Source organism: Hemiscyllium ocellatum, chromosome 14 (assembly GCF_020745735.1).
Source record: "Hemiscyllium ocellatum isolate sHemOce1 chromosome 14, sHemOce1.pat.X.cur, whole genome shotgun sequence".
NCBI classification, from domain to species: domain Eukaryota; kingdom Metazoa; phylum Chordata; class Chondrichthyes; order Orectolobiformes; family Hemiscylliidae; genus Hemiscyllium; species Hemiscyllium ocellatum.
Genome location: NC_083414.1, coordinates 63,649,765 through 63,663,958, shown reverse-complemented (window position 1 = coordinate 63,663,958; position 14,194 = coordinate 63,649,765). Strand labels below are relative to the sequence as shown.

General features: G+C 43.6%; 1 protein-coding gene across 1 annotated transcript in view; it reads right to left on the bottom strand.

The window, feature by feature from the left end:
- Positions 1-14,194, bottom strand: part of LOC132822394 (protein SSUH2 homolog) — a 64,268-nt gene that overhangs the window by 17,183 nt on the left and 32,891 nt on the right. Inside the window, exons 7-10 of the mRNA XM_060835743.1 lie at positions 13,836-13,960; positions 12,488-12,550; positions 4,150-4,232; positions 3,419-3,511 (exon numbers count right to left, since the gene is read on the bottom strand). Of these exons, the coding sequence (XP_060691726.1) occupies positions 3,419-3,511; positions 4,150-4,232; positions 12,488-12,550; positions 13,836-13,960 (364 nt within the window). The remainder of the gene's footprint in view (positions 1-3,418; positions 3,512-4,149; positions 4,233-12,487; positions 12,551-13,835; positions 13,961-14,194) is intronic.

The window sequence follows — 14,194 nt, the reverse complement described above, 5'->3', positions numbered from 1 at the left end:
GGTCAATTCAGGCATCCCAGGAAACAGGTGGGTAAATTTTTATTGCACTCCATCCACAGCCAGAACATCCTTCCTCAGAGAGGGAGAGCAAAACTAAACACAGTCCTCTAGCTGTTGTCTCACCAAGGCCCTGTACAATTACAGTAAGGCATCGCTGCTCCTGTACTCCAACCATCTTGCTATGAAGCCTATCATGCCATTTGCTTTCTTCACTATCTGCTACTCTTGCCTGCTTATTTTCGGTGATATTCAGGTATTAACCCGCCTTCCTTATTTTGCCACTAATGTGGATAACGTCACATTCACCTCATTATGCTTCATCTAACATGCATTTGCCCACTCACTCAACTTGTCCAAATCACACTGAAGAATCTCAATATCCTCTTCACAGTCCACTCTCACATTCGTCTTTGTGTCATCTACAAACTTGGAGATATCATAATTTACATTACTTCCCAAAGTGGAAATGGAAGGAAGGGAGGTACTCAGGAAATGTATAAGTATTGAAGAAGTGATACCGGGTAAATGTTCGGAGCTGCAGGCTGTAAGGTGCCCTAAGCCTGATGGACTTCCTCTTAGGGTCTTGAAAAAATGAATAGTGGGATAGTCGATGTGGTGGCTTTAATTTTCCAAAAATCCCTTGATTTGGGTAAGTCTCCATTAGACAAGGATGTTGTTAAACTTGAAAAGGTTCATGAGTACATTAATGGGACTGCAGGGTTTGAAATATAGGGAGAGGCTGAATGGGCTAGGGTATTTTTCCTGGAGTGTCGGAGGTTAAGGGATTGATCTTATAAAGGTTTATAAGATAATGAGGGGCATTGAGAGGGTGATAGCCAAGGTCTTTTTTGCCAGGGTATTGGAGTCCAAACCTAAGGTTTAAGGTGAGAGGGGAAAGATAAAAAAGGGACCTAAGGGGCAACTTTTTCACACAGACAATAGTGTGTATATGGAATGAGCTGCCAGAGGAAGTGATGGAGGCTGGTACAATTACAACAACATTTAAAATGCATCTGGATGGGTACATGAATAGGAAGGGTTTAAGAGGGACTATGGGCCAAATGCTGGCGAGATTAGTTTAGAATATCCGGTCAGCATGGATGAGTTGGACCAAAGGTTCTGTTTCTGTGCTGTATATCTCTATGGAGAAAGTGAGGTCTGCAGATGCTGGAGATCAGAGCTGAAAATGTGTTGCTGGAAAAGCGCAGCAGGTCAGGCAGCATCCAAGGAGCAGGAGAATCGACGTTTCGGGCACTAGCCCTTATTCAGGAAAACACATTTTCAGCTCTGTATATCTCTATGATGAGAAGATAGCGAATGCAACTCCTTTATTCAAAAAGGGAGGGAGACAAAAAGCAGGAAACTACAGCCCTGTTACGTTAACGTCAGTCACAGTAAAAATGTTAGAAGCTATTATGAAAGAAGATACAGCAAGACATGTTGATCATAATGGGACAGAATCAACATGGCACTGTGAAAAGGAATTCACATTTTACCAATTTATTTGAGTTCCCTGTGAAGTAGTAAGACTCAACATGGATAAGTGAAAGCTGAGATTTCCAGAAACCATTTAGTAAGGTGTCTCGTCGAACACTAATTCGGAAAATAGAAACTTGAATTGGGGGGTGTGGAGGGGGAGCATACTTGCATGGAGAGATGTTTGGCTGGCTAATAGAAAGAAGCAATGGCAAAAATTGGTCTTTTTCAGGTTAGCAAGATATAGTGAGCTGTGCGCTACAGGGACCTCAATGTTTTGTATTATTTTAATTTTTTTTTACTTCTAACAATTTATATAAATGACTTGGTTGAAGGGGCTGAAGATATAGTTGCCAGGTTTGCTGATGACACAAAGATGGGGAGAATTATAAATTAAAAAGGCACTACATAAAAAGATGTTTAACGTGAGTAGACGAAAGTGCAACAAATGGAATATGATATAAAATTATCCATTTTGGCATGAAAAATCAAAACTAAAAAGTGTGTTATCTAAGCAATGAGAGACTGCAGAGCTCTGAGGTGCAGGGGGATCTGGATGTCCTGATGCATGAATCATGAAACAATGTAGTTTGCAGTTACAAGAAGTAGTTAGGAATGGTAACAGGAACCATTTATTGTGAGGGGCATTGCATTCAGAAGTAGGGAGATTATGCTTGAGCCAGAACATTGGCAAGACCACAAATGGAATACTGTGAACAGTACTAGGGACCTTATTTAAGGAAGAAGGCAAATGCATTGGCATAGTTCAGCAAATGTTTATCAGACTAATACCTGGAATGTACATGGTATTGTATGAGGGTAGGCTAGGCTTGTATCCACTGGAGTTTAGAAAAGTAACAGATGACTTAATTGAAACATGGAAGATCCTGAGGGGTCTTGACTGAGTAGATGTGCACAGGATGTTTCCTCTGGGGGAGAATCTAGAACTGTCCAAAAATCAGGAGTTGCCCATTTAAAACAGAAATTAAGTCCTTGCTTTTCTCTCTACTAAAGATCAGAGTCTTTGAAACTCTATTTCTGAAAAATGGTGAAAGTATTCCAAATTCCCTGACTCTAAGGATTCCCTTTACTTGGTCCTCGACATTCCAGTTCCATCAATCCACTAAACAACTCCCTTGTTTCTGCTTTCACTGGTCTTTACACCAGACCTTCCAGAAGATCTTTGCAATATGTAAGTGCACCTTAATTCGTCACCCAATGGAGTGTTAGGTACAGAGCTTCCCAGTATAACCATTTAAGGATTACAGAGCTACATGTACACGTTACAGATTTGTCCACTGTTAAATTTGACTGCACTGTTTCAAATAATATCTTCTTTCTACCCAAATGTTCTTTCTGCTCCAAAATCACTTTTTTTTTTGAAAAAGAAAACCCAAACTCCAATTTTGCCTTCTTGTCTGCCTCCTATAATGTCTCTTCTCCTCCAAACCAATGACATATTTACATTAGCTTATGAATTCTTTAATCTCTGCTAGGCTGCCTCATTTCCTGTGTTGGCGTAAGGTATTCCCAGGGAAAAAAAACCCTAAGTTAAGAGCAAGACCTTTCTGTAGGAAATGGGTTTGACTACAATTTCCGCCGTGCTACGAGTGTAGCATTCTTAATTCTTTCATTAACTGTCCTTGCAACCTGTCAGTCTGAGATCTGCTAGGTAAGGGCAGTGATGTATTGTAGATTCGTATTATGGTTGTATATCCGTGAAAATTGCACAAATTGCCACTTTCTCACCTTATAGGCAGAATAATCAAAGCACTTCCAAAGTCTTGACATCCTCCTTTTACCTGAACTAGGCATGAACAACCAGGAAATAGATGAGGAAACACTACGCCAAGGCTGCATTCTTGCATTAAATTCCCACACCCCTTGAAAATGTGACTGAGTAGCACTATACTCCTACACACAACAAAGCCATTAAGCTTACCACTTGACTGTCAGCTGGATGAACACCATTAGTTGTCCACTTGCTTTGCACATTTGGCACAATCTTGTCCCTTTGCCAGAGCAATGAGTACATCTGAGGACCAACAAGAAACTCAAGTTAGACAAATGCCATCATATTTTCCATCCAACCAACTTTAATATGAGACTTGTCTATTAAATGCATGTCAAAGAATCCATGCCTTGGTGCACTCAAGATGGTTAAAAAGAAATGTTAAATTCAGGGTATTTTGTATTCTGGATTTAAGATTGCTGTCTAATGTAGTATATATCAATGTGGCTGACTGACTTCAGTATATTGTCCTAGTAACAATGAGAGAAGTCTAAATGGCTCTGCTCTAAAATACTTAGGAAAACATTCCTTTCCAATGTGACTCCCATCTCTATGAGGGCCTTTCTGCAATAAGGTGATATTTCATTCCAGGGGCTGTTATTTGTGGATGAATCCTGACCGTTAATGTTTTTAAAAATTATAGGGAACACGCTACCCGGTGTGAAGAGACCCCACCTAGCAACCACAATGCTGAATACTACCCGGAATCCCAAGCTACTGAAGAGGACAGGGGAAGGTCAGGGCAGGAAAGGAGGAGATTCTCATTCTCATTCTAGACATACACACAAGATACTTCTATCACCAGACATTGTTCCCAAACTGGGCTCTTACACCTTACTGGAATTCACAGATTCAGCAGAAGCTTGATCATCCTTTCTTACCTTTCAAGTCCAAAGCCATTACAGTGGGTGCACACATCATTGCTAAGGTGGGATCCTCGGCCTTTACACACCCAGCACTTAACCTGCATTTACAAAACAGCACCGTGTTACTTTATATCTTTAGATATCTAATACGTGTCATTCCATTGACTGGTGAGCACAGTGCTTGGCATGCAATGAACCGAAGGATGCCCAGAAAGGAAGTGATTCAAATGGTGAACTATCCACGAATGAAGGAACTTGCAATCATATTAAATTCATTCGAGAGAAAACATTATAGAATCATAGAGATGCACAGCACGGAAACAGGCCCTTCAGTCCAACTCATCCACGCCTACCAGATATCCCAACCTAATCTAGTTCCATTTGCCAACACTTGGCCCCAATCCCTCGAAATCTTTCCTATTCATATACCCATCCAAATGCCGCAATTGTACCAGCCTTCACCACTTCCTCTGGCAGCTCATTCTATACATGCACCACCCTCTGTGAAAAAGTTTCCCCTTAGATCACTTTTATATCTTTCCCCTCTCACCCTAAACCTATGCCCTCTACTTCTGCACTCCCCCACCCCAGGAAAAAGACTTTGTCTATTTATCCTATCAATGCCCTTCATGATTTTGTAAACCTCTATACAGGTCACCCCTCAACCTCCGATGCCCCAAGGAAAACAGCCCCAGCCTATTCAGCCTCTCCCTGCAGCTCAAATCCTCCAATCCTGGCAACATCCTTGGTAATCATTTCTGAACCCTTTCAAGTTTCACAACATCTTTCCGATAGGAAGAAGACCAGAATTGCACACAATATTCCAACAGAGGCCTAACTCATGTCCTGTACAGCCGCAACATGACCTCCGAACTCCTGTACTCAATACTCTGACCAAGAAAGAGAAGCATATCAAATGCCGCCTTCACTATCCTATCTACTTGCGACTCCATTTTCAAGGAGCTATTAACCTGAACTCCAAGGTCCCTTTATTCAGCAACACTCCCTAGGACCTTACCATTAAGTGTATAAGTCCTGCTAAGATTTGCTTTCCCAAAATGCAACACCTCACATTTATCTAAATTAAACTCCACCTGCCACTTCTCAGCCCATTGGCCCATCTGGTCAAGATCCTGCTGTAATCTGAGATAACCTTTTTGCTGTCCACTACACCTCCAATTTTAGTGTCATTTGCAAACTCACTAACTATAACTCCTATGTTCACATCCAAATAATTTATATAAATGATGAAAAGTAGTGGACCCAGCACCGATCCTTGTGGCAGTCCACTGGTCACAGGCCTTCAATCTGAAAAACAACTCTCCACCACCACCTTCTGTCTTCTACCTTTTGAGCCAGTTCTGTATCCAAATGGCTAGTTCTCCCTGTATTCCGGTAATCTTGCTCACCAGTCTCCAATCGGGAACACTGTCGAATGCTTTACTGAAGTCCAATTCGATCATGCCCACTGCTCAGCTCTCATCAAATCTTTTTGTTACTTCTTCAGAAAATTCGATCAAGTTCATGGGACATGATTTCCCATGAACAAAGCCATGTTGACTATCCCTAATCAGTCCCTGCCTTTCCAAATACATGTACATCCTGTCCCTCAGGATTCCCTCCACCACTAACGTCAGGCTCACTGGTCTATAGTTCCCTGGCTTTTCTTTACCACCCTTCTTAAACAGTGGTTCCATGTTAGCCAACCTCCAGCCTTCCGGGACCTCACCTGTGACTATCGATGATACAAATATCTCAGCAAGGGGTCCAGAAATCACTTCTCTAGCTTCCCACTGTGTTCTAGAGAACACCTGATCAGGTCCTGGGGATTTATCCACTTTCATTTGTCTCATGATATCCAGCACTTCCTTCTCTGTAATATGGACATTTTTCAAGATGTCACCATCTATTATTTCCCTGTATTCTTTACCTTCCATGTCCTTCTCCACAGTAAACAGTGTTACAGAATACTCGTTTACTATCTTCCCAATCTCTTGTGGCTCCACACAGAGGCTGATCTCTGAGGGGCCCTATTCTCCCCACTGGAAAGGGTTTGGATTATTTTGAATCCACGGAACTGAGAATATAATTAATTAAATGCACCGCACTCAATAATCAACCCCCACCTTACACTACAGTCCAAAATCAGATCAACCATGATCTTACTGAGTGCTAGAGCAAGTTTGAAAGGCTGAGTGACCTACTCTTATTCCCTGTTCTTATGTTATTGTGAATTCCATGTTGCAGCTTTCTGTTGCTCAAGTTCCACAAGGGACAGCAGAGCATAGAGTCACTACTTTTGAAATAGCCAATAAAATCCAATTTCCAAGCATTTCCCAGTTGAGAGACTGATCATAGTATCAGTTCGAGTCAACCTTTGCTCGAAAAACAAAAGTCATTAACCTGTTGCCTCCACACACTTTGAACAAGACGACAAATAGCCATCTCTTGAGTCCAAAGGGTGTGGCGTCAAGTCTCCAGAGACTTGGCAACTAAATCTAGGTTGACACACTCCAGTGCAGTTCGGTGGAAATGCAGATTGTATTTTGCTTGAGATGTTAATCCAGGTCCTTCCTACCATTCAGTTAGATGCGAAACCTGTTTGGTATAGAAAGAGCAGGAAGGTCTTAACACCATCTTGGCCAGTATTGACATCTCCATAAACATCTGTAAAATAGGTTACCTAGTCATTATCCGCTGTTTAAGAGACAAATAAGGTTTTTTTTCTCTCTCCCCTTATTTAAACGCGGGCTCCGAGTTTTAGGCCTCAGTCTCTCGGAAGACTTCGCGACGGCTGGTGGGTAAGTTTGGTCGCTTATTTATTAGTTAAAAATTTAAAGTTTTCCTTCAAAAAAGCGGTAGCAGACCCGGAAGGCGCGCTAGGTTACCTGGGTAAGGTTTTTTTTCTCTCTCCCCTTATTTAAACGCGTAGGCGAGTCACCCGAGGCACTACACGAGTAGTGCCTCCCACCCTTCCACCTCCTCTAACCTAATAATAAGACCAATTGTGACTAGCGGGTAAGTGCTGCATTTTCCTTGTTTGTTTCTTTAGATTTAGTTGGTTTTTGTTGTTGTTTTTTTTTAAGGAAAGCTTACTTTTAGAGGGATGGCAGTGCAGAGAGGGCAATGTTCCTCTTGCAACATGTATGAGGTGAGGGAAGCCATTAGCGTCCCTGCTGAGTACACTTGCAAGAAGTGCACCCATCTCCAGCTCCTCCAAACCCGTGTTAGGGAACTGGAGCTGGAGTTGGATGAACTGCGGATCATTCGGGAGGCAGAGGAGGTCATAGATCGGAGCTATAGGCAAGTAGTTACTCCGAAAGTTCAAGATAGATGGGTGACAGTGAGGGGGAGTGGGAGGAGGAAGCCAGTGCAGGGACCCCCTGCGGTCATTCCCCTCAAGAACAAGTATACCGTTTTGGATACTTGTGGGGGGGATGACTTACCAGGGGCAAGCAACGAGGTTCAGGCCTCTGGCACGGAGCCTGGCCCCGTTGCTCAGAAGGGTAGGGTGGAGAAAGGTAGAGCAATAGTTCTTGGGGACTCGATAGTGAGGGGTACAGACAGACGGTTTTGTGGGGGTGACAGGGACTCACGTTTGGTATGTTGCCTCCCAGGTGCAAGGGTACGTGATGTCGCTGATCGTGTTTTCCGGGTCCTTAAGGGGGAGGGGGAGCAGCCCCAGATCGTGGTCCACGTTGGCACCAACGATATAGGTAGGAAGAAGGGTGAGGATGTCAGACAGGCTTTCAGGGAGCTAGGTTGGAAGCTCAGAGTTAGAACAAACAGAGTTGTAGTCTCTGGTTTGTTACCCGTGCCACGTGATAGAGAGTCGAGGAATAGGGAGAGAGAGCAGTTAAATGCGTGGCTACAGGGATGGTGCAGGAGGGAGGGATTCCGGTTTCTGGACAACTGGGGTCCTTTCTGGGGAAGGTGGAACCTCTATAAAAAGGATGGGCTACACCTGAACCTGAGGGGCACCAGTATCCTTGGGGGGAGGTTTGCTAGTGCTCTTTGGGAGGGTTTAAACTAACTCCGCGGGGGCATGGGAACCAGGACTGTAGCTTTAGGGTACAGGACCTTGAGTGTAGGGAGGTTAGGAATAATGCAGCGATCTCTAAGGAGGGTGCCTGTAACCAGAAAGGTGGATTGAAGTGTGTATACTTCAATGCCAGAAGTATAAGGAATAAGGTAGGTGAACTTGCAGCGTGGGTTGGTACCTGGGACTTCGATGTTGTGGCCATTACAGAGACGTGGGTTGAACAGGGACAAGAATGGCTGTTGCACGTTCCAGGGTTCAAATGTTTTAGTAGGATCAGACATGGGGGTAAAAAAGGGGGAGGCGTGGCATTACTTGTCAAAGACAGTATCACAGCAGTGGAACGGACGATGGAAGAGGACTTGCCATCTGAGGTAGTTTGGGCTGAGGTTAGAAATAGGAAAGGTGAGGTCACCCTGTTAGGTGTTTTCTACAGGCCTCCTAATAGTCCTAGAGAAGTAGAGGATAATATTGCGAGGATGATTCAGGAAAAGAGTGAAGGTAGCAGGGTGGTTGTTATGGGGGACTTTAACTTCCCAGATATTGACTGGGAGAGCTATAGCTCGAGTTCATTAGATGGGTCGGTGTTTGTACAATGTGTGCAGGAGGGTTTCCTGACACAATATGTCGACAGGCCAACAAGAGGGGAGGCTATATTGGATTTGGTTCTAGGTAATGAACCAGGCCAGGTGTTAGACTTGGAGGTAGGTGAGCACTTCGGGGACAGTGACCACAACTCGGTGACTTTTACCTTAGTGATGGAGAGGGATAATCGTGCGCCGCAGGGCAAGAGCTATAGCTGGGGGCAGGGAAATTATGATGCAGTGAGGCATGACTTAGGATGTGTGGATTGGAAAAACAGGCTTCAAGAGAAGAACACTAATGAGATGTGGGGATTGTTCAAGGAGCAGCTACTGCGTGTCCTCGATAGGTATGTACCAGTCAGGCATGGTGTAAAGGGCCTTGTGAGGCAGCCGTGGTTTAGTAAGGAATTGGAGTCCCTTGTGAAAGGGAAGAAGGCGGCATATGTAACGATGAGGCGTGAAGGTTCAGTAGGGGCGATTGAGAGTTATAAGGTAGCCAGGAAGGAGCTAAAGAGGGAGCTAAGAGAAGCGAGAAGGGGACATGAAAAGTCTTTAGCTGGTAGGATTAGGGAAAACCCAAAGGCTTTCTATAGGTATGTCAAGAATAAAAGGATGACTAGGGTAGGTATCGGTCCAGTCAAGGATAGTAGTGGGAAGTTGTGTGTGGAGGCGGAGGAGATTGGAGAGACATTAAATCAGTACTTTTCATCAGTATTCACTCAGGAACAGGACACTGTTGCTGATGTGAATATGGAATCACAAATAATTAGAATGGATGCCCTGGAAATATGCAGGGAAGAGGTTTTGGGAATATTGGAAAGGATGAATATAGATAAGTCTCCTGGGCCTGATGGCATTTACCCCAGGATCCTATGGGAAGCTAGGGAGGAGATAGCAGAGCCATTGGCCTGGATTTTTATGTCGTCATTGTCAACGGGAATAGTACCAGAGGACTGGAGGATAGCGAATGTGGTCCCATTGTTCAAGAAAGGGAGTAGGGATAGCCCTAGTAACTACAGGCCAGTGAGTCTGACTTCAGTGGTGGGCAAAGTCTTAGAGAGAATGGTAAGGGATAAGATTTATGAACATCTGGGTAGGAATAACGTGATCAGGGATAGCCAGCATGGTTTTGTGAAGGGCAGGTCGTGCCTCACAAACCTTATTGAGTTCTTTGAGAAGGTGACTAAGGAAGTGGATGAGGGTAAAGCAGTAGATGTTGTGTATATGGATTTTAGTAAGGCGTTCGATAAGGTTCCCCATGGTAGGCTAATGCTAAAACTTCGGAGGTATGGCATTGAGGATACATTAGAGGTTTGGATTAGGAATTGGCTGGCTGGAAGGAGACAGAGGGTAGTAGTTGATGGATTATGTTCATCTTGGAGCGCAGTTACTAGCGGTGTACCACAAGGATCTGTTTTGGGACCATTGCTTTTTGTTATCTTTATAAATGATCTAGAGGAAGGACTTGAAAGCTGGGTAAGCAAGTTTGCGGATGACACGAAAGTTGGTGGAGTTGTGGATAGTGAGGAAGGAAGTGGTAGGTTACAGCGGGATATAGATAAGTTGCAGAGCTGGGCGGAAATGTGGCAAATGGAATTCAATGTAGCTAAGTGCGAAGTCGTTCACTTTGGTAGGAATAACAAGATGATGGATTACTGGGCTAATGGTAGGCTACTTGGTAGTGTGGATGAGCAGAGGGATCTTGGTGTCCATGTACACAGATCTCTGAAAGTTGCCACCCAGGTAAATAGTGCTGTGAGGAAGGCATATGGTGTACTGGGCTTTATTGGCAGAGGAATTGAGTTCCGGAGTCCTGAGGTCATGTTGCAGTTGTATAAGACTCTGGTGAGGCCTCATCTGGAGTATTGTGTGCAGTTTTGGTCGCCATACTATAGGAAGGATGTGGAAGCTTTAGAACGAGTGCAGAGGAGGTTTACCAGGATGTTGCCTGGAATGGTAGGAAGATCGTATGAGGAAAGGCTGAGGCACTTGGGGCTGTTCTCATTGGAGAAGAGAAGGTTTAGGGGAGATCTGATAGAAGTGTATAAGATGATTAGGGGTTTAGATAGGGTAGATACTAAGAACCTTTTACCGCTAATGGAGTCAGGTGTTACTAGGGGACATAGCTTTAAATTAAGGGGTGGTAGGTATAGGACAGATGTTAGGGGTAGATTCTTCACACAGCGGGTTGTGAGTTCATGGAATGCCCTGCCCGTATCAGTGGTGAACTCTCCTTCTTTATGGTCATTTAAGCGGGCATTGGATAGGCATTTGGAAGTTATTGGGCTAGTATAGGTTAGGTAGGATTCGGTCGGTGCAACATCGAGGGCCGAAGGGCCTGTACTGCGCTGTATCCTTCTATGTTCTATGTTCTAAATTATCTGCTGTGTTTCCTACATTAAAATGGTGTAAACTTTAAGAGTACTTCACTCGCTGCCAGGCGCATTAAGATATCCTGAAGTCATTAAAAGGTACAATAGAAATGCAAATTCTTTCAATCTTCCTTCCTAAGGAAGTATCAAATGATAGAAACCAAACTGGCTCATCAGACCTGCTTGTTCGACTGAAGAACTCCTTTTACTGCTCACAGCTTCTCTCCATCACTAAACACTAATTCCTCATCCTGAGCTTTGAGCCAAGCAATATTCTGGAACATTCTGAGCTCCTCTTTCAGGAGCCCTTGACTAGTTGTTTGCTCTGGCATGGCACATATAGAAGCTGTGTGCTGCTCAGGAGCCATTTTGAGGACCTCCCAACTTCCCCCACAATCCTGTTCCCAGTCAGATATTTACTTTAAAAATAAAATTCACACATTTGGGCTCAGTCTCACCATTGGTACCAGCCATGTTGAAAGTTACAGCCAAGAGTTTCTGGCTTGTTTGCTGGGGCTCAGAAATGATTGAGTTCCAGAGGAGGATTATGATGACCAGGTGGCTCCAGGATTAGAGCTGAAAATGTGTTGCTGGAAAAGCGCAGCAGGTCAGGCAGCATCCAAGGAACAGGAGATTCGACGTTTTGGGCATAAGCCCTTCATCAGGAATGAGTGAGAGAGGGACTCACTGAAATCCTTGTAGAGGGAGGAAGAGAGCTTCTTCAAGGAAGGCATCCTTGCAAGAGGATTCGCAGTAGATTAAAATCTTCGAGGAGAAAGTGAGGTCTGCAGATGCTGGAGATCAGAGCTGAAAATGTGTTGCTGGAAAAGCGCAGCAGGTCAGGCAGAATCCAAGGAACAGGAGATTCGACGTTTCGGGCATAATCCAGGATTAGTCAGTCCAAGACTATCAATGATAGTTTCACAATCACTATTACTGAGACTAGCTTCCAAATCCAAACTTGACGAATTGAATTTAAATTCCACCAGCTGTTCTGGTGGAATTTGAACTTATGACCTCAAAGCATTATCTTGGGAGTCTGGGATTATTACACACTGTCTCCCTTGACTAGCCTAGGGGTAAAGGGACATTTCAGTTCTTGAGCTCACTGAGAAGTCTGACTGAATTATTAATCCATTTTAATTACCAAAACATTAATGTAGTAATCCTGCTCAGAGCACTGTTCAACAGTAGTATGCATCACAGGTAGACTTTTAACACCTTGAGTCAATTGCTGAGGTGCACTTCTATTGAGTGAGGCGTTTCACACATGTGAGATGAACCTTGCTAAGTAATATGTAAACTTCAGGCAAGACAACATCAAAAACAAATGAAAACCTCTCAAGTTCACTACTTACCTGCCCAGTTGCAGTGCATTTGTTGCATGCTACTTTTCCCAACGTCATACATACGTGACACCCCTGAGAGAGAACACAGTTATATGAGATTAAATTTGACCCTGTACTCTGTCAGTTCATCTACAAATTACAAAAAGTAAATTCAATCTTAGTGCATTTAAAGGAGAGAGCTGTATAATAAACCACCATCTACATTGTGTGGTAACATTTCACAATCAAAATTTTTGGGCAGCACGGTGGCACAGTGCCAGAGACCCGGGTTCAATTCCCGCCTCAGGCAACTGTCTGTGTGGAGTTTGCACATTCTCCCCGTGTCTGTGTGGGATTTTTCCGGGTGTTCTGATTTCCTCCCACAGTCAAAAGTTATGCAGGTTAGGTGAATTGGCCATGCTAAATTGCCTGTAGTGTTAGGTGAAGGGGTAAATGTAGGGGAATGGGTCTGGGTGGGTTGCTCTTCGGAGGGTTGGTGTGGACTTGTTGGGCTGAAGGGCCTGTTTCCATACTGTAAGTAATCTAATCTAGTCTAAAATTCAATTCTTCTTGGGGTAACCTGTGTGGAAGCATCAATGTGTACAGCAACACTGCAGAAAGACATCACTAAGTGAAAACAGGCTTCAGAAAATGTTTTGCCAATGAGTCAGGTCTCTTTACAGTTACATGATGTAGAATTGGCAGTACAGTATATCCTGGTACATCTTTCAATGCTTGGGCAACTTAGTCTTTCAAATCAATCAGAAGACTGACTTTCAAAGTGCCTGCATACATTCAGCAGAATGCATACATTGGCAGGTTTTAAACGTTGTAATTTTGAGTTTTGCAGTTCAGTTAAAATAATATGGACCTTCCAGATGCAGGAGGTGATCATCCTTTTGGCTAACAGGATCAACGTAGAGCATAGGCTCAAAAAGACTCATCAGAAAGTAAGATTGTGACAACACTCACTACGGAATTCATTTTGCTTGTTCCTATTTCAGAAACATGCTCTGACAGGTCAAAGCAAATTTGACACAAGCAGAAGCAAGCTTGATCGATGGTTCTGATGCTCTCTGAGATGACGAAAGCCATTAACAGTTTTCACACACGAGATGGGACACAGTTATTCCATGAAGTTCAGCGTATGTAAACCTGAGAATTTCTCTTTGGTGTGAATAAAGGACAATCTGACCCTTTAATAGCTATCAAAAACAAAGAACTGCTGGTGCTGGAAATCAGAAACAAAATCATAAATTGCTGGAAAAACTGAGGAGGCCTAGCAGTATCTATGGAGAGAAAACAGTGAATGTTTCAGGTTCAGTGATCCTTTTACAGAGCTGTCTCAGAGAAAGTGTTCCCTCATGTGAAGCCTTACCTTTGTGGATGAAGTGTGTGGCACTGGAATTTTCTTCTCATGGTCCTGAAACATTGGAGGCTTCTCCACGATTATATCCCAGGGGAGGGGAGGAATTCCATATGCATTGCTGTCCACAAACTGCCCTAAAAACAACAAGAGACCACTGTTATCTTTTAAAAACAACCAGTAGGTAAAAAAAATCAGAAAAATACCATAATAAAATGTAAGGACATCAAAGGTGGACATGAGCTAGCCATGGGGAACAGCAGTGGAGTCTTCATTGCAAGATGGTAGCTACAGCGTAAAGGAACGTGATTTTTATTTCCACATGTAGGATTTGAGAGTGGCTAGTAACAGGACAGGATACGTGCAGTAGC